The sequence below is a fragment of the Mustela erminea genome, chromosome 18 (genome assembly GCF_009829155.1).
Source record: "Mustela erminea isolate mMusErm1 chromosome 18, mMusErm1.Pri, whole genome shotgun sequence".
NCBI classification, from domain to species: domain Eukaryota; kingdom Metazoa; phylum Chordata; class Mammalia; order Carnivora; family Mustelidae; genus Mustela; species Mustela erminea.
The window spans coordinates 10,414,472-10,442,301 of record NC_045631.1 but is presented as its reverse complement, the minus strand read 5'-3'; the positions used below and the strand labels follow the sequence as shown (position 1 = coordinate 10,442,301).

General features: G+C 49.3%; 2 protein-coding genes across 4 annotated transcripts; both read right to left on the bottom strand.

Annotated features, from left to right (window-relative positions):
- Positions 1 to 836: 836 nt before the first annotated feature.
- P2RX5 (purinergic receptor P2X 5) lies at positions 837 to 16,652 on the bottom strand. 3 transcript variants are annotated; one of them, XM_032320370.1, is made up of 13 exons: positions 16,496 to 16,652; positions 12,407 to 12,557; positions 11,689 to 11,760; positions 11,328 to 11,403; positions 11,145 to 11,241; positions 10,794 to 10,874; positions 10,319 to 10,457; positions 9,605 to 9,741; positions 9,050 to 9,143; positions 8,851 to 8,916; positions 6,285 to 6,367; positions 5,290 to 5,439; positions 837 to 4,550 (listed from the first exon to the last, which is right to left on the bottom strand). In XM_032320370.1, exons 1-13 carry the CDS (start codon positions 16,630 to 16,632, stop codon positions 4,481 to 4,483), a joined length of 1,353 nt encoding a protein of 450 aa, XP_032176261.1. In that variant the 5' UTR covers positions 16,633 to 16,652; the 3' UTR covers positions 837 to 4,480. The 3 variants fall into 3 exon arrangements, with proteins under 3 accessions (XP_032176261.1, XP_032176262.1, XP_032176263.1); XM_032320371.1 differs by having other exon boundaries at positions 16,549 to 16,623; XM_032320372.1 differs by lacking the exon at positions 5,290 to 5,439.
- Positions 16,642 to 23,188, bottom strand: LOC116577347 (translation initiation factor IF-2-like). The gene is made up of 2 exons (XM_032320394.1): positions 23,054 to 23,188; positions 16,642 to 17,412 (listed from the first exon to the last, which is right to left on the bottom strand). Exon 2 carries the CDS (start codon positions 17,278 to 17,280, stop codon positions 16,642 to 16,644), a length of 639 nt encoding a protein of 212 aa, XP_032176285.1. The 5' UTR covers positions 17,281 to 17,412; positions 23,054 to 23,188.
- Between the last annotated feature and the right edge of the window lie 4,642 nt (positions 23,189 to 27,830).

Here is a 27,830-nt window from a genome sequence, read left to right as displayed (position 1 = left end):
GCAATTGGAGGAAGCCTTTGGAAGTTTTAGCCAGAAATGATGTGATCACATTTGGATTTTTTCAAAAGAATCAGAAGAGGATCTGGACTTGAATCCAAGTCCCCTTTTATAGACAGTTGTGTGTCCCGTGGCCAATAACAGAGATTGATCTGGGACCCAGGCCTCATGAATCCTTTGGGGTTCTGGACCACATCCTTGCACACGAAGGAAAGAATCAGATGAGGCCACCGCTTTGCCTCCCTCACCCAGTGACCTCTGAACCCTGTCTCAGAACACCACTGAAGAGACTCACACACGTACTCACCCTTCTCAACCTCCCTGTCCTCTCAGGGCTTTTCTCTGCATGGAAAGGGAAAGTTCATTCCTGATAGGGAGTAAAGAGGCAGTCCTACTAGATTGGGAGGTTGGGGTGGTGGGGGGCAGGGGGCAGTGGAATAAACTGATTTAACCATTTCTCTATCACTAGGCAGTAAAGTTGTTTGAAATGTTCACTATTATAAAAAACTATTGCAGAGAATGTCTTTATATCATTTTGAGGAACTTAATAAACTAAAACAAGATTAAAAGCTTGATTACAAATGCTTTCTAGAGTTTTATCAGATTACACTCATTGAATGAAAAAGTACCAGTTTTATGGTCCCTTCCTAGCCTTTTAATGTTTTCTCATTGAAAGAGTTTTCTTCCTTCCATTTGAATTTCTTTGCAAGTAATAGGGACATAATCTGTTGCTCATTGATTGTTCCTGTGTCTGCCTGTTGGTGTCACTTTCTCCTTAAATTTTCTTCTAAAACACAGAGTGACCAAAAAGATATGAAAGGGGAAAAAATCAAGATACATTTAAAGTTAAAACCTTTTATTGTTTTATAACCAAATAAAAATATCAGAATACATTTACCAGGCAGGTCCCAGACAATGGTTGCCATCATTCCTCCTTTAATTCTGTGCACTGGCCTATGGGAAAACAAACAGCCAGAAGAAAAGTGCACCTTTTAAACAGACAGTACTCTAGGGTCCACTGGAGAGTGCTCTGAGGAAAGCTGCATTACTTGGGTGGGGGAGGGTGGATCACAGTCAAGTAGAACTCTTTTTTCAGACATGCAAGATGCCATTCCAAGTGGGATGATCTAGGGACTCTGCAGGACACCGTAGTCTTTAGCTGGGGTGCTCTGATTCCTGGAGGAAGTCACGTTCCCCTTTACAGCTCTAAGAAAGGAAGAACTGATGGGGTGGTGGGGGCAAAAAGGCAGCCATGGCTGGTCAGTCCTAGTGACCCCTATATCAGGAGTAGAGGACATTACACTCTAATGGCTGGTCCCCTTGATAGTAGCACCCAATTTACAAATCCCATTGGCCAGCAGGATGACACTCCCAAAGCATGATATTAATCATTAGGAAAATACCAGGTTAATGGCTTTAGGCCAGGGCCTGAAGGTAGCATAGATGGTTCGGGTGAGCCTGTAATGTCAGCATGGAAGGGAGCTCTGGCATGCTCATCTTCCTGAGAGCAACTGATGCCCTGAAGGAAAGGGGCTTTCCCAGTGGGGCTTAGGTTCCCACTTCACTTCCCATTTCAAAGCCAGTTTCTGTAAGATTCATGAACTTTCCACTCATGTACCAAGATTACATAAAAAGGTGGGGGAGGGTTGCTGTGCAAAAGCAAGGAAACGCAGTGGGCAATACCATCCAGAAGCTGGAATGGGGTCACTGGCTTTTCTGACCACAGAACCATGAAGTGTAGGGGAGGTCACCTGGAAAGCTTGGCTGGACTGGAAGCTAAGTCCTCTGTGACAGTGAAGTTTAATGGGGCGACCCTTAAAATCAGTCAGAAAATGTTAAGATAGCCTCATAAAACCAGATTCAGTCACACTGTCTCCATCCAGTTCCTCAGTTACTCCTTTTCATGTCGAGGTGTTTATACACGTGTGGTTCCCTTATCTGGAATGCTTCCCCATCACCTAGTTAGACTGCTTTCATTTTTCAGCTTATATGTACGATCCTTGGGGAAACCTCTGGCTATTGCTTACTGAAAATTCAGTTTGTGATCACTGGCGTGACCACTGATGAAGGCTCACTTCCACCCAGACTGTAAGCACTTGTTCAGGGACGGTTTTAGTGTTTCTCACAACTGTGTTTTCAGATTTAGTCCCACACCTGTCAACAGGTATCCAATAAATATTTACTAATTGAATGAATACTGTAGGGAGCCACTTCCTTCCATGTAAGACAAATAGTACAACTTGTCCCCAAGTTATGTGGCTGCTGCAAAGCAATTCTAACAATAGGTTCAAAGAAACTAGACTAACTCCTAAGCAGCCATGATGCCTGCCTTTTTTACTTCCTCCCAAACATAAAAGTAACATGCTAGATTATCAAATCCTAGGGTTTGCCTTAGGAATTGAACACCACAGTGGATCACCCGGATTATTCACTTTCGATTCAGAGAGCAAGTGGCCTTGTTGACAGGTTACCAGCCCAGAACGAAAGACCTGCTTGCTCCTTGTAGAGAACGGAGCTGTTTGGGGGACCATGCTTCTTTGCCCCAGGGGCATAGCCTTCTTGCAGTTCCCTCTGACCTTCTCCAAAGGCCCCCAGTGGAAGGATGCTTCCGTCCTCCTCTGTGTGCAGGGAAAAACCAAACCCTGGTGACTTGAGGGAGGCCCAGAGAGAGCACTTCCAAAGAGGACACTGCCGAGCGTCCGTCCGGGTAACTGTGCAAACAAAGCCCTGGAGCTTGCCCGGCCAGAGGCAGCACCATAGGCCTCTGCTCCTGAGCCATCAGACAACAGTGAGCGATGAGTTCTGGGTCTCTCCCTTGGGGTTTACACAGGGACTCCTCAGACACTGGAAGAGGGAGAAATGAGCTAGCAGACTCCCCAGCCCAGTACTTAAAGTGTCCTCCATTGTGTCCCTTTCTGACAGAGGAGACTTGGTCTGATCTTGCAAGCATCAGGCAAAGTTCATTTCCTGTGTGAGGGCACAAGGAGCCACTGAGTAGATACTCCACAAAACAGGAGAGCCTCTTGGAATGGGTAACACAGGTTGCGTCGTGGGAGGGAAGCTTTTCATTCTCTATAATCTTTTGTACCTTTTAGTTTTTGAATCATGTAAGTATTATCTAGTCAAAATATTTTAATTGAAATACACGGAGCTTGCCACTTTCCTGGGGTGGGGTGGAATCCTATTGCTCTCCAAGTACAACGTGTATCAGTCTGACCTAGAAATAGGCAGCACCTGTCAAAGCCAGCCTTTTCCTGCCTTGGACCCTGTCTTGGCATATCTCTTTAACCAGTGCTCTCAACCAATAATGTTCACACGAATCACCTAGGAATCTTGCTGAAACACAGGTTCTGATGGAGGACAAGGGAGGGGCCAGCGACTGCCATCTCCAACAGCCTCCTAGGGGAGGCTGATGCTGCTGGTCTACAGGCCACACTTGAAGTAGTGAGGCTCTACAGCCACTAGGGGGGAAGCAGCTTGGGTCTGCAGGGTTTAGGCGGGATGGAGCAGGGTCGGGAAGGAGAGGCTGGGGTGAAGGGTTAGGGCCGCCCTATTAACAGTTGCTTCCAGGCCAAGTGAGCTCCACCTATTGTATCTCCTTACCCCTTCAGACCCAGCCTTGGAGGAGAAACGGAGGGAGGCTAGGTCGGGACACCCAGCTGCACAGAACTGCAAGAGACAGACAGATGCTTTCCTATTTGGGTGAGACACAATGCCGAAAGCTTCCAGAGACTGGGTGGGTAGACTGGAGCAGAGGCCTCCCTGCCTCCGCTTCCCCACCTTAGCTGGAAACCCTCAGAGGCTGCCTCTCCCCCAAGGGCCAGTTGCCTCCTTACACATGTCCAGTCCTTTCCTGGTTGCTTCCTTGGCCACCTTTAAATTTTTTCCCTGAGGGCAAGGCCAATTGTCCCCTTGGATGTTAGCCAGAGTCTTTCTCCAAGGAGAAAGGAGCCACCATTCTCAACAGCGATTTGTGAAAGTCTCAACCAGAGGCTGGAGGAAGGCCAGGGTGGCTGAGGCTGGCTGTGAGGTCTGCTGGCTCTGGAGGGAATTACATGTGTGCTCCCCTCCCTGAGGGCCAGGTCAGCATCTCATTTAAGCATCTCTTGGATAGGGCACAGCCCATAGCAAATAATATGTGTCAGACGAATGCATGAATGAATGCATGAACATTTTTCATTTCAGAAAAATAAAAGAACTCTAGTACCACCCAGGCCCCTGACCTTCCCCCACTTGCTTCTTCCAGGCCTCCTTTTGTAGATCTGAGCCACTCTGGCCACTAGGAGGCTGCCTCACCCCTGCCACACACCCAACACACATAACAAAAAGCTCCATAGCAAGATCCCAAAGAGCAGAAGAGATGGCCGTGCCTGGAAGCACCTGCACCTGTCCCATGCAGACACAAAGACAATTTTCAGTTCAGGGCTGCAGGTGCCTTGGCCCCAACATCTTCAGCAAATCTGCTCTCAGCGGATACCTCTGGCTAGGCCTCCGCTGTCTGCAGGTTCTGTAGCTGCTCCGCGTTGACCTTTCCGTTCCCCAGGTGGCTAGACCTGTGTGTGGATGGGTGAGGGAGCACACAGAGGACAATTGGGGACCCTGTGAATGGGGACGGCCACCCTAAAGGCAGACCCCACCCGCAGCAGCCTCTCACGGGCAGCCCAGCAGACAGAGCGAGTCCCTGGCCACCGCCCAGACACACGCAGGTGCTCGGAGTCTCCGGAGCTGTACCGGCAAAATGAGCAGCAGCCACCATGCTGGTACGTGGGGGCACCCAGAGCCTCCCACAGCGACAGGCAAGGAAGGCATCTGATGAGGAGCAGGGGAATGGAGGGCTTGATAAGGCAGAAAGACCTGATGGAGAAGAACTGGATTCTAGAGATGTACTGGCCGTTTCAAATCCCAGCTCTGCCATTTATCAGCTGTGTGACTTAAGCAAGTTACTTAACCTTTCTTGCTTCCATTTCCTCATTAGGAGAATAGGGACTATAGGTGTCCACCTCCCTAAGGTGCTGAAACGAGTTCATACATACGAAGAGCTCAGAGAAGTGGCAGAGTGAGCCGAGTAGACGGTGGTACTGCTATGATCCTAATGCTGGGAGAGCACAGCAAGCAGGCTGCTCTGTGGGGACTTAAGGGCATAGAGGAAATAACGGGCAAAAAACGAGCTAAAGCACCACCTCCCCACAAAGTCCAGCGTGGATGGGCTCTCCTGGGAGCAGGGAGCAGAGGAAAGGGCCCAGCCAACTCTGCAAGGCTCATTCTCGGGGCCTCTGCCCCGCAGCCCCTCACCTGACGGGCTCAAGGAGCTGCTGGCATGGGCAGCCATTCCCCTTCTGGCTGCCGCCTCCGTGGTGCACCTCAGGCTGCTCGGCCTCCTCTGCCTCTGGGGTCCCGCCCTGCTGCGAGGACTCTGCAAGCCCCGGGGCGACCCGTAGGATTCTGGGCGGGACAGGACCCAGTTAAACCTGGCCTGCACAGCCCAGCGGGGGTTGGGAGGCACCCCTCTTCCTCCAGCAGCTCACAGCAGTGGGGTGGGGGCGGATGGTGGCAGAGCTGTGAGGGTTCTGTCAGGGTCCGGGCCAAGGGCTCAGCCTGACTCAGGGCTGGTTCAGTCCGGGGAATGACACGTGGTGGGGTACAGGGGGTGCCCAGGTGCCTATCTGGAGCCCACCATCTGCAATTCCTCTTTCGATCCCAACTCCTCCAGAATGGCTGGGCCAGAGTCCCTTTCTCCTTCCAATCTTCCCACAGACATCAGAATTTCCCACTTATACTATGTTCTGCAGCTATGAATACACACCACCAAGCTCGGGGCCCCAGAGAGCCTGGAAATAGACCTCCAAAGTACAAAACAGGAAATCCATCTTTTTCTTCCCTTACCACTCCAGCTTCCCTTAATCCCTGCCCACCAGGACAACCATGTCCAAGAATACTAAAATTTAAGTGCTAGAAGGCTCTCAGAGAGAGAACCTGAGGCCCAAGAAAGGCTGGGACTTGTCTGAAACCACATGGTAGACAGTGGCAGATCACCTGCCCATGGCCTGTTTGTTTTCCTACTAGCCGCTCGCAGGCAGCACCAGGTTCTGGAAAGCATGTTCTCAAAACATCCCACCTTCTGCGGCCCTTCCAGGGGAGCTCCCTCCCAGAAGTTCAGCCCTGCCTCCTTCCACACCCCAAGTGCCACCATCCAACCAGTGTAAAGTCTCTAGGCTGGGGAGGGGGAGGCTGATCAAGGGGGCTCCACAAGGGTCCCCTCACACTGCTGGGGAGGAAGCGTCACTGACCTCACTTCCTCGTACTTCTTGTCCCGGTAAAAATGGCTCTTCTTGATGAAGTAGATAAGTACCAGGTCACAGAAGAAAGCTCCCTGCAGCAAAAGAGTTGAGGGTCCTGACTCAGAATCCTAGACTTCCAGAAAGTGCCCTGCACATGACACATAGTACATCCCATCTGATCTTGCACCAACCCCTAATAGACATCATTGTCCCCAGTTAACAGATGAGGAAAACAGGGCTCAGCAAGAGGCACCTTTGTCAAAAGCCACAAATCCGGTCCATGGTAGAGCGGAAGCCTGTTCTATCAGGGCAGGCACCCCCTGCACTGCCCTGACCCCATTCAATCATGTCTTCAGTGAACGTCTGCTGGGCAGTCACCAGGAGACTGGCGCTGCGCTGGAATGCAGGAGGATTAAGACAATGAGACCCTGTGGGGACCGTCCCTTGGGTGCAGGAGACAAGTATGTAAATGATGACAGTGATATAGCCTATGATAAGGACCCGAGCAAGGAAGCAGAAGACAGGACTTTACTCAGCCTGGGGACGGTTACCTGGGCTGAATCTTGAGGGTTGAATGGAGTTTATACAAGGCAAAAAAAAGAAAAAAGAAAGAAAGAAGGAAAAGAGAAAAAGAAAAAAGGAAAAAGAAAAAAAAAAAGCCCACCCAGGAAGGGCACTGCACAGGTAGCAAAGGAAATTCCACTGCACAGGTAGCAAAGGGCCTGTGTTGCAAAAGTGAGAGACACTTCTGGAGAGGTGGGATGGGGAAGAGCTGGTCAATTTTCTTACAATGCCTTTGAAACTTGGGTCCTCATCCCTTAGGGGAAGACAAATAAAGAGCCTTGAACAGGGGCTCAAAGCAGTCAGAATTGTGGCATTTTAGAAATTTAGGTTGGTCCCTTCGGTAGCCATCTCTCTCTGTGAGAGGTGGGTCAGAGGGGATCTGAAGAGCAAGGCCAAAAGGGGTGGTCAAGGAAAGATGGAAGAGAACAGGGCTCATTCAGCGGGAACCCACCCACAGTGTTCACAGGGGCCTCGGAGCAGAGTGCATGGTGTAAATGCCACAGAGGGCCACTCAGGGGAAGGGGTGTGTCCTGCAGGGCTGAGGAGAGGGTGAGGGGGATTGGGGGCTGAGAGATGGGCTCACAGGTGACCCCGGCCTCTGACTCTGGGTACTGCATGACTCTCCTCCAACCCTGCCCTACCGAGATGTCCAAAATGTTATCACTTGTTCCACAGAGAACACTCTTCCACCTGACCTGGCATCTATCCCCCTTTCCCTGTTACCTTTTTTTTTTTTTTTTAAGACTTTATTTATTTATTTCACAGAGATCACAAGTAGGCAGAGAGGCAGGCAGAGAGGGGAGGAAGCAGGCTCCCTGCTGAGCAGAGAGCCTGATGCAGGGCTCGATCCCAGGACCCTGGGATCATGACCTGAGCTGAAGGCAGAGGCTTTAACCCACTGAGCCACCCAGGCACCCCCCTTTCCCTGTTACCTTTATTTCACAGGTACGTACCCCATGCCCTTGTGTTGTGACTTACCCACAACATAGGGAAGTAATCACTGACAGCGGCCCGGCTTAAGAAAGTCACATAAGCAAACACGCAAGACTCCCAACAGTGGCTCTTTGCAGTAAAGAGGAATCATTTGGGGCTCACTTTCATCGACCACATCTCAGGGGAATGGCCTCGTTGAAGCCTGTTACTCGTTGATACCGTTACACAGTTCCCCAGTCTTAATAAAAAGTCCATCCTCAGTCCTGCCCGAAGCCTCTCTAACAGGGCAGAGAGGGCAGAACGCTGGCAAGGAGCTTGGAGCTGGGACAGGCACGAGTCACTCACGGACAGCTCCCATGTCTTTTAAAAAAACTTCCAGAACAACATGGGGGCATGACAAGAGATTCGGAGGAAACCTTTGCCTACTCCCCAGCCACTGCTTCCTCTCCTGTGAGCCCCTCTGGGGCCTGGCTGAAGGAACGGATCTGAGGAAGGACTACAGCCTGACTTCCCTGCTGCTCCCCTTTCAGTCCTGTGATGTTCAACGGGGCGGGGGGGGGGGTGGATTTTGCTCCCCAAGAGGCAAGCAATTTCTGGAGACGTTTTTGGTGGGGAAGAAAGCACTGCTGGCATCTAGCCAGTAGAGGTATCTAGTGCAATGTTGTTAACCATCCTCCAGTGCACAGAGGGCCCTCCACAAAAAAGAATTATCTGGCCCAAAATGTCAGCAGGGCCACAGCTGAGAAGCCCTATATATAGCTGGGTCCTGCCTCTTATTAGCAGCAGTGGAGATGAGGCTTCGGAAGTTCAGGGACTGACCCAGGATCCCAGAGGAGCCTAGCCCCGCCCTGAGCTCGAGCCACAGGCAGGTGCTTCTCTGGCTCTTGAAGTAGAAACTCCGACAGTCACTGCCACCTGGGGGCTGCTGACAGGTGTCGGGTCCCAGAAAGCCTCACCTGCATCCCACCTACGATGCCTGCTCTCATTCTTCTAAAGCATCAGCACGGCACCTCTGGAGCAGCTTCCCCCCTCCCCGGCCAGTGCTCAGAGGGTTCAGGTGAAGAGGGGGAGTACTCACCGCACCCATGAGCGCCACCCCGGAGCCGATGTTGATGATCGTAGGGATGATGCTGAACTTCCCTGCCTGGAGCACAGAGAAACAAAGCAGGCTGAACATGGGGCGGGAGCATGGAGGGGAGACAGTAGGCTCCCTAGGGACTCCAGGATGCCCCACTCCAGACCTGCCCAGCCTCAGGATGGGAGATCACCGCACACACCTTGCCATTCACCATCACATCAAAGCGGATCCCATAGGCTTTCATCAGCGTGCGGAACTCCACTCCAGCTCCATCTCGGTAGTATTTGGCGAACCTAGCGGAGACCTTCCCTGCTTGGCAATGCGTACTTGGCTGCTTTGGAGATTTATAAGCACCCCCAAGCCCCTGCTCTTAGCAGCCATGGGGGAGGTTATGGATCCTCGTGCTAAAACTGTGGTAACGATACACCCAGACACTTGAAATCCTTACAAACATTCTCTAAGAGGCAAGGGCTTTCCCATTACATGCTGGGCCAACCCAGGGCCACCAAAGCACTGAGGAAGGTGACCCAGCTAAGAAGCCAAGCCTCAGCTTCCCAGTGAGCCCAGAGGGGGACAGAAACTTCTCTCCTCTCCCAGTGATGCCCCTGCCTGCCATCCCTCATCTCTCCTCAGCTCTTCCTCCCTCTACTTCCCACTCAAAAACCCATGCCCAGTAAGGGGTGTCAGAGTGCTGACATCCAGAAGAGGACAAAATGTGAACAGGGTAACAAGACAACAATTCTGCCCCACTTACCTGAAGTTGTAGCCGGAGGAGATTGAGTTTTCTGAGAATTTGTTGTCCAGACGGCTAAAAGAATAGTGAGGGTTGCACTCAGAAGGCGCTTTATCAAGATCACAGTCCCATTCGATCTGAATTCCTATCACACCACCCTGACAAAGAAGAGACAAGAATCAGTGCACAGAACTTTATGGAAGCGGACAGAAGACACCGACCAGCTCCTTACAGGGAGCTGGACAAGACCGGGAAAGTACTCGGGCCAAGGGTCAGGCCCACTGGAGCATCCTTCCAGGAAGGACGTGGAAGTTCCAGGGTCCTAGCCCCACTTTTGGAGCGGCCGAGAAAAGCACACTGCCTAGAGCGCCCACCCCCAGATCTCTCCTGTCTCGTGCTTCCATGAGTGAGAACCTACAATGGGAGGGGAACCTCACCCAAGAGCCAGGATGTGCCAGTGAGGCTTCTTCTGGCTCAGTTTCCACGGATGCCCCAAGGACTGAGAACCAAACAGCAGGTGCTCAGTGTGCCTGCCACTGAGTGCCTGAGTTCTGCCAGGCTGTGTGTCCTACTAATTCTGAAGACAATTCTGAAGACTTAGTCTTCTGAAGAATTATTCTGATGGACTTTGTCCATCCCACTCCAGGAGTCTCCGTCTTCATGACAGAGCCCAGACCCAGAGCTCTTGGGCCCCCGGGCCCCCCAGACACGGCTCCCTCGGTGCACAGCACCTACCTGCAGGGCTATCTCCTGGAAGTTGCTCCCCGTCCAGCTGACCACAGACCCCAGTCGGAAGATGGGGCAGTAGGGGTTCTTGGGGCCAAACTGACAGGACTTCAGGAAGGCTCTGTCTTTGGTGTCCAGCACATTGGTCCTAGAGGCCATGAACATATAGTGACATGAGGCTGAAATGGGCCTTTCCCAGGCCAGAGACAGCCTGATGCAGGCATCACTGGGCCTTTCCCTGGCCCAGGCTGAGTCCCTGATTTTAGCCTCAAATCCTGACTACTACCCCCTCAGCAGCCCCCCCAAAACCTACTGCATTCAAGGACAGAACCCCATTCCTACAACAAGGGGAAAGGGTGCTCCAGCCTCACTCAGTGGTTCACCCACACAGGAATGTCACATACACCCATACACCAGGCACACAGCTCCATGCACAGTGACAAGGAGGCAGGCCCCAGATCCCCAGTAACCAAGTCCCACGTACTTGGAGAAGTTGAACTTGGGGAAACGGATGAAGTTCTTTATATAAACGGTGAAGTCTTCAGCCTTGCCCAGGAGTGGCTTCCTGAAAACCAAGCCAGGACAGCCTGTCCAGGAGGCCCTGCCCCTGTTCCCTCTGTACATCCCCCAGGCCTGTGACAGGGCCGAGGCCTGCCTGCCCCCTGGATCCCCTGGAGCCTTTGCCAGGCCATTAATTTGATCATGTTGGCATGGACCTGGGGCTTTGTCGGGTGTCCTCAGAAAGGGGATCCAGAGTAGACGTATCTCCACCACCAGGCTGAGAACCAGTCCCTGCCCAGATGCTCTTCAGGGTCCCGAGGCTAGAGCCACTCACACTGGCCTGGGCTTCGTCTCCACTGGGCACCAGGCGAAGATCTCACAGGTGCCCCTTTGCATGTTCCCCACCCGCAGGCAGCGTCCAGTCTTCACTCCTGCAGGATTGGGACAGAGACAATGCTCGAAGCCTCCTGGCTCCGTTCCCCACTTTGCTCCCAGCCCTAGCTATTCCAGGCCTCACCATTTCCAGCCACAACAGGCTCCCCAGGAGGACAGTCACTGTCTGCGTAGCACCAGGCATCTGGAATGCTTTCACTCTGCCAGAAAGAGAGGACAACTGGGTGGAGGGGTTTCCCTGAAGGGGCCCCAGTTCAGAACCAGGTCCCACCCCAGGAATTAGGACAGGGGTTCCTCCCCTGAGTGGGGCTACACACCCTTTGAGAACCTGCTTCTCCCCCAAGCAATGCAGGTACATGCGCTGGCACACGTATCCCCTGGGGCACTGGGAGGAGATAGAAACCCCTGCTTCAGGAGATGGGTGGACCCCAACCACTGCTGGAAGCTCTCCTACCCCCTCCCCAGCTTTCTGCAGCCCATCAAACCTCGGCACAGGTTTCCTGCCGCTGGTTGGGAGTCACAATCAAGTTGGTGACTACGAAGAAGACGTTCTCTCCCTGAGGAACCAAAGAGGAGTTGAGGGACATCCTCCTTCCCTCTTGGGGACCCTCATTCCCAGGCTTCCTGGCAGGGGTTGGGTGTCTGCATAGGTGTTGAGGACAATAGGGCCACAAAATCAGCAGATTTTGCCCACTGACTTTGAAGTCTCTGAGTAGACATCCTTGGATAGGTGCCTTTCAGGCCCACAATCCCAAACTGTCCCCTCCATGAATTCCTATGCTGAGCTCAGTCCCTGGGATCCAAGCCCAGATCTGGGAGAAGAGGCCCAGGCAGGGTGGCCAAGGCCCTGGCCCAGGCCGATTGGGAAAAGGCCAGGGAGCCATTCCCAAGGGCAGTCAGTGGCTAATACAAGGAAGCGGTTCTCTGTTGCCAGGCCACCTGACTCACACTGATCTGAGCATTCTTGGGGCCTCCTTTGGTTTCTACGGGCTCAGGGTTTATTGGGAAGGGAGTGGTCCCATAGACACAGTCTGGGAGGACAGGGGTCGGCATCAGGGGGAAGGAGCTGGGCAGGGTCACTGTCGGAACCCTGGCAGCTATCCTGGGCCAAGGGAGTCCCTAGATAGCTGAGCACGTTCCTATGTGACCCACCCCGAGCCAGGCCCTGCCAGCCCAGGCCCCAGTGCTGCATGGGACTCAGACCTGGGGTGGGATGACGTAGTCAGCAACATCCCAAAGCCGCTCCCCAAGCTCAGATGTGTTGGTGAAGGTCACGCCCTTGACTTTGGTGACAATGCTGCTCTGCAGGGAAGTGTCAGTGTCTTGGTAACCCTTCTTCACCAGGAACACCCAACTGTAGGGAAAGGGTCAACAGGTGGACATCAGCCTCATTGCTGTCCTCAGAATTTTCCACAGGGGCTTCACCTTTCCCACCAGCTCCTGGGCAGGGGGCACATTTCCAATGCTGCCTTAAAGCTGGTTCTGCAAGCAGCAGAGGTGGCAAGCAATCCCAGAAGAGGGAGATGGCTGCTCTCAGGGGCTGAGGCCCTGAAGATGGTGAAGGCTGGGCTAAAACCTGCTCACCTGTGCAGTGGTGATGTGACCTCAGGAGAGCCAATGAATTCTGGGAGTTAACACAGGGTAACAGTGCCTCCCTCCAGGGGTGTGAGGACAGTTAAAGAAGATGATACATAACCTGAAACTGTTCACGGAGAGACGGACAAATCCAAACTAAGGGGCATTCTACAAAATGAGAGTACACATCCTACATTCTTTGACAACCAAAACACACACAATAAAGGAAAAGATAGATAAGTGGAGCTTCATCCAAATTAAAAACTTTTGTACATCAAAGGACACGATCAAGAAAGTGAAAAGATAACGCACAGAATGGGAGAAAATATTTGCAAATCATAGAGTCAAGATCTAGTAACCAGAATATATAAAGAACACTTACAACTCAGCCATGAAAAAGACAAACAACCCAATTTAAAAATGGGCCGAGGATTTGAGTAGACATTTCTTCACAGAAGATATAGAGACAGCCAATAAGCCCATGATAAGATGCTCATCATCGTTAGTCATCAAGAAAATGAAAATCAGAACCACAATGAGATACTACTTTACACCAAATAAGATAGCTGTAATTAAAAAAAAAAAAAAAGGAAAATAACAAGTGTTGGTGAGGATGCAGAAAAATTGGGACTCGCTGATAGCTGGTGCAGCTGCTGTGGAAAACAGCTTGGTAGTTGACCCAGCAACTTACTAACAAAAATATATATCCAAGAGAACTGAAAACATATATCCACACCCAAACTTGCACATGAATGTCCTTCATAATGTTATTCGTGAGAGTCAAAAAGCAGAAACAGTCCAAACAAAATGTGGGTATTTTTTAGCTATAAATGGAATGAAGTACTAATTCATGCTATCCCATGGATAAACATGGAAAACACTATGTTAAGTGAAGAAGCCAGACCAAAAAAAGACCACATGTCGTATGATTTCATTTATATAAAATGTCCAGAAGAGGTAAATCTATAGAGACAGAAAGTACATTGGTGGTTGCCAGGGGCTGGGGGTAAGGGGAAATTCCTACTGACTGCTAATAGATGTGGGTTCCTTTTTGGGGTGTTGGAAATGTTCTGAAATAAGACAGTGGTTGAGAGTTGTACAACATTGTGAATGTACTAAAAACCACTGAATCGTATAATTTTAAATAGTTAAAATCATGAATTACATGTTAGGTGAATTTTACTTCAACTAAAAAGTTGTAATAAAATAAAAATCCTCTAGGGGCGCCTGGGTGGCTCAGTGGGTTAAGCCGCTGCCTTCGGCTCAGGTCATGATCTCAGGGTCCTGGGATCGAGTGCCGCATTGGGCTCTCTGCTCAGCAGGGAGCCTGCTTCCCTCTCTCTCTCTCTCTGCCTGCCTCTCCATCTACTTGTGATTTCTCTCTGTCAAATAAATAAATAAAATCTTTAAAAAAATAAAAAAATAAAAAATAAATAAAAAATAAAAATCCTCTACTTTTCAAAAAACATCAATGTCATGAAATACAAGACAGTCTCAGGTATAATTCCAGATTAAAGGAGACTAAGAAGACAAAATGAATGGATGCAAGGCAAGCTTTCAGAATTTTTTTTTTTTGCTATTACAGATAATTATAAGAGCAATTTACAAGAGATACATAGATTAGAAAATAATATTGTTTCAGTGTTAATGATCTAATTTTCATAGGTGTACTTGGTTAAGTAAGAGAATTCCTTGGTTTTAAGAAATACGCACTCAAGGGGCGCCTGAGTGGCTCAGTCGGTTAAGCCTCTGCCTCAGCTCAGGTCCTGATCTCAGGGTCCTGGGATTGAGCCCAGCAGGGAGTCTGCTTCCCCTCCTCTCTCTGCCTGCCTCTCTGCCTACGTGTCAAACAAACAAACAAAATCTTAAAAAAAAAAAAGAAAAATGCACTGAAGTCTTTAGTAGTAAAGTGGCATAATGTCTACAACTTACTCTTTTTTAAAAAAGTTATTTATTCACTTATTTATTAGAGAGAGAGCATGCAAGTGAGGGCAGAGAGAGAGAGAGAGAGAAGCAGATTCCCTGATGATCCCATCTTACACCCGCTGACCATGACCGGAGTCCAAATCAGGAGCCAGGTGCTCGACCAGCTGAGCCACATGGACACCCCTGCAACTTACTCAACAGCAAAAACTGCATATATACACACACAACATGTGTATGTGGAGAAAAAAAGGGGAGAGGACAACACAAATGTAGTAAATTGTTAACATCTGGGGAATCTAGGTGAAGGATTTTTTTAAAAGTTTGCACTACTTCTGTAACTTTTCTGTAAGTCTAAAATGTCAAAATACAAAGAAAAAATTTTTTTGTTGTTGTTAATGAGATGGCACATATAAATTGCTTAGCACCTGAGCCATGGAAGAGCTCAAAATGGGATCTAACCAACCTAGTGTTGACGTATACTGTTAAGGTTAGAGATTGTCCAGGTTAATCCTTTAGAAAAAGTTGGGGAAACGGAGGCCAGGGAAGGGCAGGAAGTAGCCTGCCTGAGGTCATGCAGGAGTGGCAAGTGTGGGGGCGGGGTTTGTCCTTCACCTCTGAGTGCCAGTAAGGGTTCTATGGTGCCAACCAGGATGTGCTCACCCTCTTCATCTCTGGGGCAGACCTGCTACATCCTAGGCCCTAGACTCTCCTGTCCCCCGGGAAACCTGAAAGGGCTGTGCCAACCAGCCATTTTAGTAGGGACACACTGGACCCAGCCTGGACAGAAACATTCTGCAAATGCCCAAGGAACAACATGCATTCATTCATTCATTCATTTCACACCTACTTTCTAAGTGGTTAGATGATGCCAGGCTATGCCTGCCTTCGTGGCATCCCCAAACTGGATGGGAGTCAGACAAGCAAACGATCCCTATGGAATATATCAGGGGAATGATTCAAGAACCTGGGTCTGAAGGACAAGTGGGCTTTAGCCAAGTAGAGAAGTAAAGGTGTGCCTGGCTGTGGACCGGCATGTACAAAGGTCCTCAGGTGGGAGACATTCGGGTGCCTGAGGGAGGAAGCTCCATGGGCACTTGGCCTCCTTGTGGGGTCAGGGTGGCCCTCTCAGGAGCACCATCTGCTCCTCCCCCAGTCAGGAAATAGGAGGGACTCAACCGAATTCACTAAGGCAGTAAAAGAGGTGCCATTTCCTCCCTCCACCTGTTCCCTCCCTTCTGGCGGAGGGCTCAGAACAGTGCCTGGCCGAGCAAATCCCAGGAGTTGCCCCCTCCCCTCATGGTGAGAGGGGGTAAAGGGGGTAGAGGGCCTCTGGGCAGGACTCCTAGCCGGACACGAGAAAGGCCAGCCAGGGGTGGGGTGAGTTGACAGAAGCGAGTGCCGGGACATGCCAGGCTGCTGAGTTGCCCCAGCCAGGAGCTTAACACATGAGCTCGGTGATTATAAATAACCCACCCGGTGCCCCGGGCCTGCACCAGGCCAACACACCGGGGAGGCTCTCTGGGCAACAGCTGGAGCGCAGCCCCCTGCATCTTTGCCCCCCTCCCCCAACCCCCAGAGTTCCAGCCAGAAGGAGCAGCCCGCGGAGAGCCTCATAAATGAAGGAATGCTGAAGTCCCTGCCCGCATCTCATCTCCTCCAGAACCAGTGGGGTAAACAGTGGGCTCCCTCTTCACCTGCCCCTCTTACACCCAAGAGTCCCTTCCCAAGCACAGGGACCGCGCATCCAGTTCCCGGGCCCAGAGCCTCCCTGAAAGCCCCCGGAGAACTCACACCACCAGGTAGGTCAGGATGGAGACCTGCAGCAGCCGGTAGAGCAGGCCCACCTTCTTGTTCTTGGCGATGACATACTTCTCGGTCTTGTAGTCGAACAGCGACTGGGACAGCCCCTTGAAGCCCGCCTGCCCCATGGCGCCTTGTCACCTGCGCCCGCCGCCCGCGCCGCCACGCGGGTGCCGCATGGGAGCCGCCTCTCGCCGCCTGCTCCGCGCCGGCCCCGGGCGGCTGGGCACTGCGGCTCCCGGGGGCGCGGCTCCAAGCGGCAGGGTCGCCGGGGCGGGCGCGCGGGGCCGGAGGCGGGCAGGGCGGGGAGCGCGCGGGGGCGCGGGCCGCTGCTGGCGACGCTGCGGAAGACGCCGCGGAGGGCCGGGGGCCGGGGACCGGGGGGTGGAGGGTGGCGACCTTGCCGCCGCCTCTCCCTCTTCCTCCTCCCGTGACGATGACACACGCCTACGAGGGCATTCTTGAGGCACAGGACCGCCGGTGAGGCCCCCCAACCGAGCGCTGGAGGAGCAGGGGCGAGGAGAGGAGAGTAGGAGGGGCTGCTTCTCCAGCAACCCCGCTTTTTCTCCTCCCAAAGCAATCCTGGGGTGGGTGTTGGATAGATTGAATAGATGGGGAAACTGAGGCCAGGGGAAGAAGGACTTACGGCGTAGGAAGTGAAGGGGGGTAAAGAGAATTTGCAGGCAGTCACCCTGGGTTTGATTTTTCCTGCTCTCTGGGGGGACCCTGATTCTCACCACACAGGCTGAGGGAGTCTGAAGACTTGCCTGACCCATGGCTCCTGTGTCCTCTGTGATTAAGTGGGTGTTGCTCCGGGAACAGCTGCTGTTACTTAAAACCAGACGCTCCCAGGGAGTCAGTTGCCAAGCAGGTCCCAGCACCCACAGCGTGAAGAACTCACAGGGTACCTAGAACAGACAGATGGGCTGGGGGTGCCAAGATGCAGGCAGAATCACAAAGTATGCTTGGAGAGAGTTCAAACCAACTGTCTGAAACCTTCCCAGAGCAAGAGATGGGCCTAGTCTCGGGTGCTAAGACCACACCCCTCCTCACAACAGGTGAAATTAAGAGGGAGTGGGCACTGGGATGGAGTTTTAGATCGGTTTTAGAACATAGGACAGCCACAGAAAGGCAGAAGCAGTCCTGCTCCTCTCTGCGCTGGCCCTTCACACACCTTCCCTTCCCTGAACCACAGTCTCCAGGGCTTGGAAGGGTCCCGAAAGTTCACCAAGGTGACTCTCTCTAAAAGTAAAGGCTACAGGGCAGTGGGTGTCCAGCTTTAGTGTGCATGGGAATCATTTGGAGGCAAAATGCAAATCCCTGTGTCCTGCCTCTGATATTTTCATTCCCTAAGTCTAGGATGGGGCCTGGGGATCTGTATTTTGCTCTCAAACTGTCGTTTGGGAAGCACAGATCTTTAAACCTTTTCTTCAAATTCAAACACCGTTTCCTCAAAAGGTGTATTCTTATTACCATCCCACCAAAAGTGGTCCCCTACCCCAGTCACTTTCTACCCCGTTTCCCCTTCTTTTTTTTTTTTTTTTAAGATTTTATTTATTTATTTGACAGGCAGAGATCACAAGTAGGCAGAGAGGCAGGCAGAGAGAGAGGAGGAAGCAGGCTCCCCGCTGAGCAGAGAGCATGATGTGGGGCTCGATCCCAGGACCCCGGGACCATGACCTGAGCCAAAAGGCAGATGCTTAACCCACTGAGCCACCCAGGCACCCCGTTTCCCCTTCTTATTCCCTGAAAACACTTGTCATTCTTGCCTAGGATCTTGTTTACTTATTGACTGTGTCCACTGCTAAGACCATAAGCTCTTGGAGCATGGGGACCTTGCCTTTGGACATCTGTGTCTGATGTCCTCTGCTGTATCTGCCATATATTAACTCAATACATATTTGTCAAGTGTGTGAACAAACTCAGCTCCGATTTTTTAGACAGGGAGGGATTTGGAGCTGCCGTCCTGTCCCAGTCATGACTGGGGATTTTAGAAGCTGGTATCGTCCTGGGGGGAAGGTTTGGGAATTGTCACCGACCTCAGTTCCTCACTCTCCCACCAGCCTCTTCCTCAGCGCTCCTTTCACGTGGCTCTCCAGGACTCAGGGGAGAGGCAGCCTCAATGGAGTGACATCACACCTGTGAAGATTCTATCGACCTGAGTCCACGAGGAAAGTCGCCTTTCAGGGTCTCAAGATCTGGCTTGAAGAAGAGCTTGAGGCTGAAAAACACCCCCACAGGGCCCCTTATCCTTGCATAAGCTGCATATAAGATGGTGCCACAATGGGTCTCTCCACTCCCCGAACTGATTTCCAGGCTTTGTGGCCTGGACTATTTATTCTGCTGTGAGACCCCCAGAGACACAGGCCTTCATTTCTCGGGTTGGGTAACTGAGGACCCAGGTCATTGGTCAGAGCTCACAGCTAGCCCCAGTGCAGGGCACTCACCCCTGTTCTTGCTTGCTCAGCCTCTCCCTGAGTACGTACGTACTGTGTGCTGCTGCTAAGGCTGAAATGCAAAGCCCCCCGTCCTCTGTATGTCGTTTGTCCCGACTGCCGCTCTGGCTTTAGAGAAGGGGCTCTGCTCTTATTTGCAGTATGGGCAGCCCTTCCTGAACCCCCCATGACTCAGCGAAGACCAGGCTGCAGTTTCTGATAGAACGGTCATAAAGCTTTAGGGGCCACATGCGGTAGAACTGGAAGGGAAAGGGCCACTCTTGGGGTCAGGCCAGACCCCTCCTGTGGGTTCCCTCATAGCACAGCTTCTCGGACTACGAGGTCCAGACCCATCAGTGGGTCATGATACCCACTTACTGGCTCACAAACAGCATATCCCCTGCTCAAAAGAGGAAGAGTGAAAGGGAAAGAGAGAGAGCGAGAAGTATCCGTGTGCTTATTAAAGAAGCAAGTGTAGGCACAGTTTCATGAAACTGTTGTTTGGAGTATGAGTGTGTGTGCATATGACTTGGAATGTATTTCTTCCTGGGGTCATGGTCAAAACACTGTGTGAAATGCTTCTGGAACGCTGCAAACTCAAGGCTCACCACCCCTACAAGTTCAGCTCGACACTCGATACACCTGAAGTGGGAGAAGGGGCCTAGGCTTTTTACATTTCCCTTATAAAATTCTAAGTCAGGGATGTTTCCAAAACTAAGACGTATTCTCCACTTGAAAGAAAGTTGCCTGTTGCTTTTGAGTGACAGGTTCTCCAGTTTCTACCTAACCCCATGGCCACAGTCTTAAGAGCCCCCAAGGTCCCTGTTCCACTGATCTTCCCCAGCAAGGGTGTCTCAGCACCCACTGCTTGCTCAGCCTTCTTCTGGATGCATTCCGTTTGTTGGCTTATTTAATCATCACAACCATAACGCCTACAGGGTTGGTACAATCATTATCTTTACATTTCCCTAAGAGGCTAGAAGTGTCTCCTAGTAAGCATCTGAGCCAGAATTTGAATCCAGGTGATCTGGTTCTGCAGCCCAAGCAATGATGTCCACTGTCACCGTAAGCACAGTGCTTTACAGTTTCCACATCAACTCATGTGACTCACTCTGTGAACCCAGCCAGAGAGGTAACTCTCAGTCCTATTATGCATTTGATGGAACAAGGTCCTAGGTCACCTGAGAAGCTGTGGTCAGTCCTGGGTCTCCCAGCCATCCACTCAAGGCTCAGTCTTCTAGAACCCGGGGCTTTTCTGAATGACAGTGTGGAGCTCACACATTTGCCCTGCTACTGTGGAGGGAGGTCACTACTGAGGCCCAGCCATAGAGGGCTCCTCAAAGGACAACGGACTCTTTCATGATGCCATACCAGAGTGAGGGGCCATTCAAGAGAATGGGCATCCTCTTTGGGAGCTCCCACTGCTGCTGGGGCAGAGAGCACTCTGGCATGCCAAGAACTGCCTGAGTGCCTTGAAACTTCACTTCCTGTCAGGGGTTAGGGATGAATGGCCTGTCTTCAGAGTAGCCACAACCCCTCCCTGCCTCAGCACCACGTACCTTCCCTCTCCTCTCCCCAAGGTGTCTACATGATGCTCCATTGTAAGTGTTGTCCACTTGAAAGAAGGCTTGGCAGTGAGTGAATTTGTCTATTCTCATCTTGTACACAAGACTTTGTCTAGCTCAGCGACCTAAGGTACCAGCAATAAAGTGATGGGGAATTAGAAAATGAATTTCTAAAGGGCCTTTTTCCTTTGTCTTTCATCTCACTTACTCCTAAGACCTGCCAACATTTTAAACCTATTGTTCTGTGTGGTTTGAACCCATTTCTGTGGCCATCTTGGTCTGTGTCCTGAGATAATCTCTAGTTAAAAATATGATGGATCCTCAGGGTGCTTGGGTGGCTCAGTTGGATGAGTATCTGACTTGATTTTGGCTCAGGTCATGATCTCCAGGTCCTGGGATCCAGCCCTGTTAGGCTCTGTGCTGAGTGGGAAGTCTTGAGGATTCTCTCCCTCTCCCTCTATTCCTACCCACCCCCCAACTTATGTTCTCTCTCTCTAGAATAAATAAGTAAATCTTTAAAAAGAAATGGCAGATTCTCAGGTGTTAAAATTGAAACAGGCAGAGCCTCCACGTGTCCCCCCAAAGAAATGTGTTAGACTCTTTAGTTAGCGAAATTCAGGCCCTCCTGACTCTGATTCCAACCTTTTCCCCATACCATTCTCTCTTCCTTCTCCTGTGAATTGTAGAGATTATAAGGGAGGAAGCATAGTGCAATAGAGTGAGCCTTAGAGGCAGGAGAATTGCAAGGAAATCACCCCTTTAATCAAGAAAAACCCATTCTGTAGGCGATGAGAAGGAGTTTCTAGGAGGGAAACCATGGGCTGGCTGCAGGTGGGTGGCACTACTGCGTTTCCATCAGAGGCCTGGAGGTATCACTCGGTCACCCTGCGGCCTCCAAAGACACATGGTTTCCTCCTTGTCTCTCGAGCCCTAGTAAGGCTTCTCCCGGTATTAGAGCTTTTCCTTTAGTTTGAGGAGACTAACAAACCCAGAAAATGTTCTCCCCAAAATTAAAGGAAGACAAAGAGAAATTTAAAACCTCACAAATTCCATAAAATAATATGGTTCTTGGAGGTTCAGATATTACTTACACATAATGAATGTGTTTCTGCTTCCCACCCCCAAGGAGAGGAGGGTTCATGCAGGGCCTAGAGGTAGAAGATTTGAGTCTATGCTGGAGCACAAAAGGAGATCACAGCAATGTAAGAAAGGCCTTTGAGGACCATCTGCAGACCTGGCCTTTCTTCAGAGTCCCAAGTCTCCTGGATGGCACAGAAGGGACAGGAGTGGGAAAGGCATGGTGTGGAAAGGGTTTTACAAAAGGTCGCACAAACCACGGGGTGCCTGGGTGGCTCAGTGGGTTAAGGCCTCTGCCTTCAGCTCAGGTCATGATCCCAGGGTCCTGGGATCAAGCCCTGGCATTGAGCTCTCTGCTCAGCAGCAAGTCTGCTTTCCCCCATCCCGACCCCTGCCTGCCTCTCTGCCTACTTGTGACCTCTGTCTGTCAAATAAAATAAATAAATAAATCTTTAAAAAAGAAAAGGTCCCACAAATTTCTCCTTTAATTTTTTCTTTTGCTCTGATAATCCTGCTATGAAAAACACATTCCGTTAATAGACATTACTGGTCCATTTAAGAAGTAGCAGATGCATTATTAATGTCATTTCAATATGGTCAACAGGAAAAGGAAGATCCTCTCTGTGGGAAGCATTTTTGAGTCCATCAGTGGCTCCCATGACCCATCTTAATTGATGCGTTGTTATTCATTACTTAGTTTTCAAAATGCAACCTGGGGGAAAACTCTGTACAGATATCAAGTGCTTAAAAGAATAGACTTGGGGCGCCTGGGTTGCTTAGTGGGTTAAAGTCTCTGCCTTCGACTCAGGTCGTGATCCCAGGGTCCTGGGATCGAGCCCCACGTCGGGCTCTCTGCTTGGCGGCGAGCCTGCTTCCTCCTCTCTCTCTCTCTCTCTCTGCCTACTTGTCATCGCTGTCTGTCAAATAAATAAATAAAATCTTTGAAAAAAAAAATAAAGCCTCTGCCTTCGACTCAGGTCATGATCTCAAGGTCCTGGGATCGAGTCCCGCATCAGGCTCTCTGCTTGGCAAGGAGCCTGCTTCCTCCTCTCTCTCTCTCTGCCTGCCTCTCTGCCTACTTGTGATCTCTCTCTCTCTCTGTCAAATAAATAAAATCTTTAAAAAAGAAAAAAAAAAAGAGTAGACTCAAATGTTGGTCCACTGAGCACCGAAAAGGATAAAGATTCGAACTCAAGTCAACCAACTCTACCACGGTATGTCTTAGGGCAAGCTCATCTTGTTCTTCCTCCTGCTCCCTACAGTGCTTTCTCCCACAGACCTTCATGAAATTCCTCATATCCATCCGCTCCACTCTGCTCCGTTCTCAAATTCACAGAACTAAAGTAGTAGCGAAATGAAAATGAGCAGGAAATCCTCGCATAAAAATCGTACTGTGAGTAGTTGTGTCTTCCCACAGTTCCTTATACACAACTCTTCCTTAAGTTATTCTTTATTGCAATTACCATCCCAACCTGCTCTCCAGCCTCACAAGCTCCATTAGACACACTCTGCTTCAGCCGAATTGGCTCGCATGCTTTACCGCATCCTTCATTTTCCAGCCTCCAAGCTTTTGCCCACGGCTGGTCTCCCCTCAGTCCTCCATGGCTTCAAGGGGTCTGTCTCCTTCATGAAGTCTTCCAGAATCAATCCCTCAAGTTCTCTAAATTCCCGAAGGACAGGATCTGCACAATTTAGGGAGTTACCATTGGGTATATATCTGTCATATAGGATTCTGAGTGGAGGAAGAGGCTTTAGCACTCTTTATACCACAGGCTTCATGAAGTAGGTGGTCATGGAGACTTGTGGAGTGATAAGAGAGGGGGTGGGGGACAAGAAGGAGGGAAAGAAGGAAGGAAGGACTGATTCCTGATCACCCTGCCTCTGGCCATTAGCCTGAATATTTGAAGTGTCTGAGGACAGAGTGACTCAGCTTTTATTTTTGTGTGCGTATTCATAGAAGATTTCAGAGATAATTCTGCCAGAGCATTAAGTTAAATTTGTCTCCTGACAACTTCTTCGTCATCAAGATTCCAAGTCTGTCTTAAGGCCTATCCATGGACAAAGTATAATCAGATGAACAAGCTCTGTTCTCACAACTAGTATCTTCCAGGGGGTGACTCTTGCATGAAAATCATCTAGACTGCTTGCCAAAAAAGCAGATTTTTTGGGCCCGAGCTGGACCAGATCATCAAGAGCCTTTAGTGGACAAGGCAAAGGAACCTGAAATGCTGAGCTCCACCTGTACCTCTTGTGCCCAGCGAAGCCTGAAAACCACCACTCCACCCAGGGCTTTCACCGTAGCCTTGCCAAGTCCGTCAGGAAGATATTCTGGGAAAAGTCATTAGATTTGGAGATCTGCTGCTGTTCCAACAGCTCTGCTATATACCAGACCTGTGGGGTTGTTTCTTCCTCCATAAAACAGAGCTAAAACAGAGTGATCGTTAAAATTAGCTGCACATGTACAAAGCCCAAAACACTGCTTTTCTTAAATGGACCAAAACATATAACGTAGGAGGTCTATGAAGTTGGATGAAAAATGTTACATATTTTGTTCCTGCTCTTTAACTGAAATTTAACATTTCCTTTAATTATGAATGTAGGCAACAAACCATAGCAATGTTAGCAATATCTGTATCTTGGCACCAATAGAAATTACAGCTACCTTTCCACATTACAATTATTGCAGATATCTCAAAATACATTGTAAGCTCATCACTACTTTGAAAGAAGGGTAGATATTAGACCTGATGCTTTGACACTTTAATAAAGAAACACATGTATCTCCGTAAGAATTTTTAAATAGTCTGAGTATTATATTTCAATATAATTGGTTATGTGTAAACTTTTATTGTACATATTCAAAAACAAGCTGATGGATGGATAGATGGGAAAATATGTGATAAGGCGAGCCTAGTGTAAAATGTTAATGGAAGAAACTAGATTCAACTCTTCATAGTATGATGTTGGGAAAAAGTCTGAAAAGTGGTCCCTGTGTTTCACCAGAGGGGTCTATGACACAGAAAAAAGTTAGAAACCCCTGACTTAGAGGTATTAGTGTCCTTCAATAGCTAGCTGATCCACAGGGCGAGATCATCACTGGGCAAAGTCCCTCAAGTCCCAGTGTAAAGTGCCAGGAGTTAGGCTGGTAGCTTCTTCCTAGACTACGATATCTCCAACGTTTGCAGGACCAAAGTGGTTCAGCAGTGTTTTCTCCCACCCCAGTGCTCCAACCTTAATCTCTGACCTCACAGCTCTAAAGAGAAAAAAGGTTACCCCAGAGTAGGACACTAGTCAAACCCAGAAACCAAGGCAAAGAGCCCGAGAACATCTGCCAGCACTCTAGGCAGGGTGAGTCCAGGCCCCTTTCCCAGGCCCTGGACAGGAGAGGAGACATCTCCAGGGAGCACATCTTCAATCACCTCCCTCCCAGCTCTGCCCTGAGGACTTCGACTGGCTATAGGGCCCCAGAATCCTCTTTTAAGGATAGAGGTAGAGGGAGGAGCAGAGCCTCCAGCGGGCTCTCCTGGAGGTTGGCACCATGGTCTTGGCTTCTTTGTGGTTCTTAGGAAGAATTTCTCTTTTGGACAGACCACCAGTAAGGACTACTGCTTCCTAACGCCCACCAGCAAATTTGTATCACTCAGTTCCCCCATTCTGGAAGTCACATTGCTCCAATTCTGAGTCAAATCACCCTTACTCGCCCAGAGGCTTCTGAGTTCAGAGGGAGAAATACATCTTTTACTTCTATCCCAGAAGATGGTGCAGTTCAGAAGAGCTAATGAGAAACTACCAGGGCCACATTTTAACTAGACAAGGAAGAAAAAGTAAAGCAGAGAGTAGGGGAAGAAGTCATCTTAGTTCATGGGAAAATACATGGTCTTGCCAGCAAAGAAAGTAAACTAAAGCTGTGATTATACACCCATCGACCAAAGAAGTTAAATGAAAAGAGATCCCAGAACATGTCCATGCTGCTAAACATGTAACATAGCTCAGTTCTTTTGGAAATCTCTTTGGCACCGTATAGCAATTACAAAAATGTCTTTAATTGCACTTTTGGAAGAAGTTGAAAGAGCCTCTTTAAAAGCTGTAAAGAGCTATGCAGATTTAAGTTATTAATTCCCCCAAAGACACATTATCTGAAGGTGTCACCTCTCCCTATCCACTTCACCCACATTTAGCAGCAGCACTTTTTCTGACACTGGTTCCTTGAAAATGGTCACAAATGGCAGAATATATTATTCTATTTATGTAAAAGAAAACAAAACCCCAAAACTATATACTATCTGTATATACATGAATATTTACAAATGCACAGAATAAAGCCTGGAGGGATGTATGCTAAACCAGTTCATCCCAGCTTCTGAGGAGGGGCTTGGATGGGGCCATGTGTGACAAAGGCAATTTTTCACCTTTTTTTTTTTTAAGATTTATCTATTTGAGAAAGAGGAAGCATGCGCAGGAGGAGCAGAGGGAAACGGAGAGAAAATCTCCAGCAGATTCCACTGCTGAGAGCAGAGTCCAAGGGGGGCTTCACAACCCTGAGATCACGACCTGAGCTGAAATCAAGAGTCTGACGCTTAACAGACTGTGCCACCCAGGTGCCCCAATTTTTCACTTTTTATTCTGATCTTACTATCACAGTCTTATTATTTATGTACTTTTCAAAATATCCTTCTATTAATCAACCAAAAACTAAGGTTGGGAATTGTCTATTAAGACAATTATCCAGCTACTTCCTGAACTCTGATATTGGAACTACTCTTCCTAAACTGATTCAATGTTTCCCTTGATTCCATTTACTAAATCCGTTCTTAAAGTAATGACAGGGCTGGCTGGCTCAGTTGGTAGAGCATGCAACTCTTGTTCTCAGTGTTGTGGTTTGGGCTCCATGCTAGGTATAGAGATTACTTAAAAATAAAATCTTAAAAAAAATTAATGGTAGACTTCTGGCACTATTACAAGATTTCTCATTACTAATTATAGCTAGGAGACCCCAAAATACCTAGATCCTGATCTTAAATGAATATCCCTACTTGCAGGGGAAGAGATGTACACAGAGCATATGCCATTTGTGGATAACATAAGGCTGCTGGGGTTGGCCATAAGAAGCATCCCTTTCTCAAAGGGGAGCCCTCCTACACTATTGGTGGGAATGCAAACTGGTGCAACCACTCTGGAAAACAGCATGGAGGTTCCTCAAAATGTTGAAAATAGAGCTACCCTATGACCCAGCAATTGCACTACTGGGTATTTACCCTAAAGATACAAACGTAGTGATCTGAAAGGGCATGTGCACCCGAATGTTTATAGCAGCAATATCTACAATAGCCAAACTATGGAAAGAATCTAGATGTCCATCAACAGATGAATGGATAAAGAAGTTGTGGTGTATATACACAATGGAATACTACACAGCCATCAAAAGAAATGAAATCTTGCTGTTTGCGACGACGTGGATGTAACTAGAGGGTATCATGCTTAGCGAAATAAGTCAATCGGAGAAAGACAACTATCATATGCTCTCCCTGATATGAGGAAGTGGAGATGCAACATGGGGAGTTAAGGGGGTAGGAGAAGAATAAATGAAACAAGATGGGATTGGGAGGGAGACAAACCATAAGTGACTCTTAATCTCACAAAACAAACTGAGGGTTGCTGGGGGGAGGGGGGTTGGGAGAAGGGGGGTGGGGTTATGGACTTTGGGGAGGGTATGTGCTATGGTGAGTGCTGTGAAGTGTGTAAACCTGGCGATTTACAGACCTGTACCCCTGGGGATAAAAATATATTATATGTTTATAAAAAATAAAAAAAATTATAAAAAAAAAAGAAGCATCCCTTTCTCAAAACTTAATTAGGCCTAAACAGTTGGCAGATTTAGGTTTTCACATCTGCTTGATGTCATCCCTCCAACAACCAGATCCAAAGTTCCGATGTTATCACAAGAGAAAAAGGTTATTTGAATCTGTACTCATTAAGACTATAATAGGGGAAATGAAAACAGAGAAATCACAAAGGGAATTTTCCCCATGCTGGTGTCAAGCTGACCTCATGTTGGTCCTTATCTGGTCAGGACAGTGGTCATGACCCACTGTCCTTAGATCTATACAAGTTTTGGCACTTCCTATTCCCAGGCAGAGGAGGGTGAACAGGAAATGGAAAATGCCTGGCCCTAGAAAGGCATCTTTTAGAATAAAGACAAGGCCTTGGCCCAAGCTGTAGTACATGAATCTATAAAATCTAATCATGTCT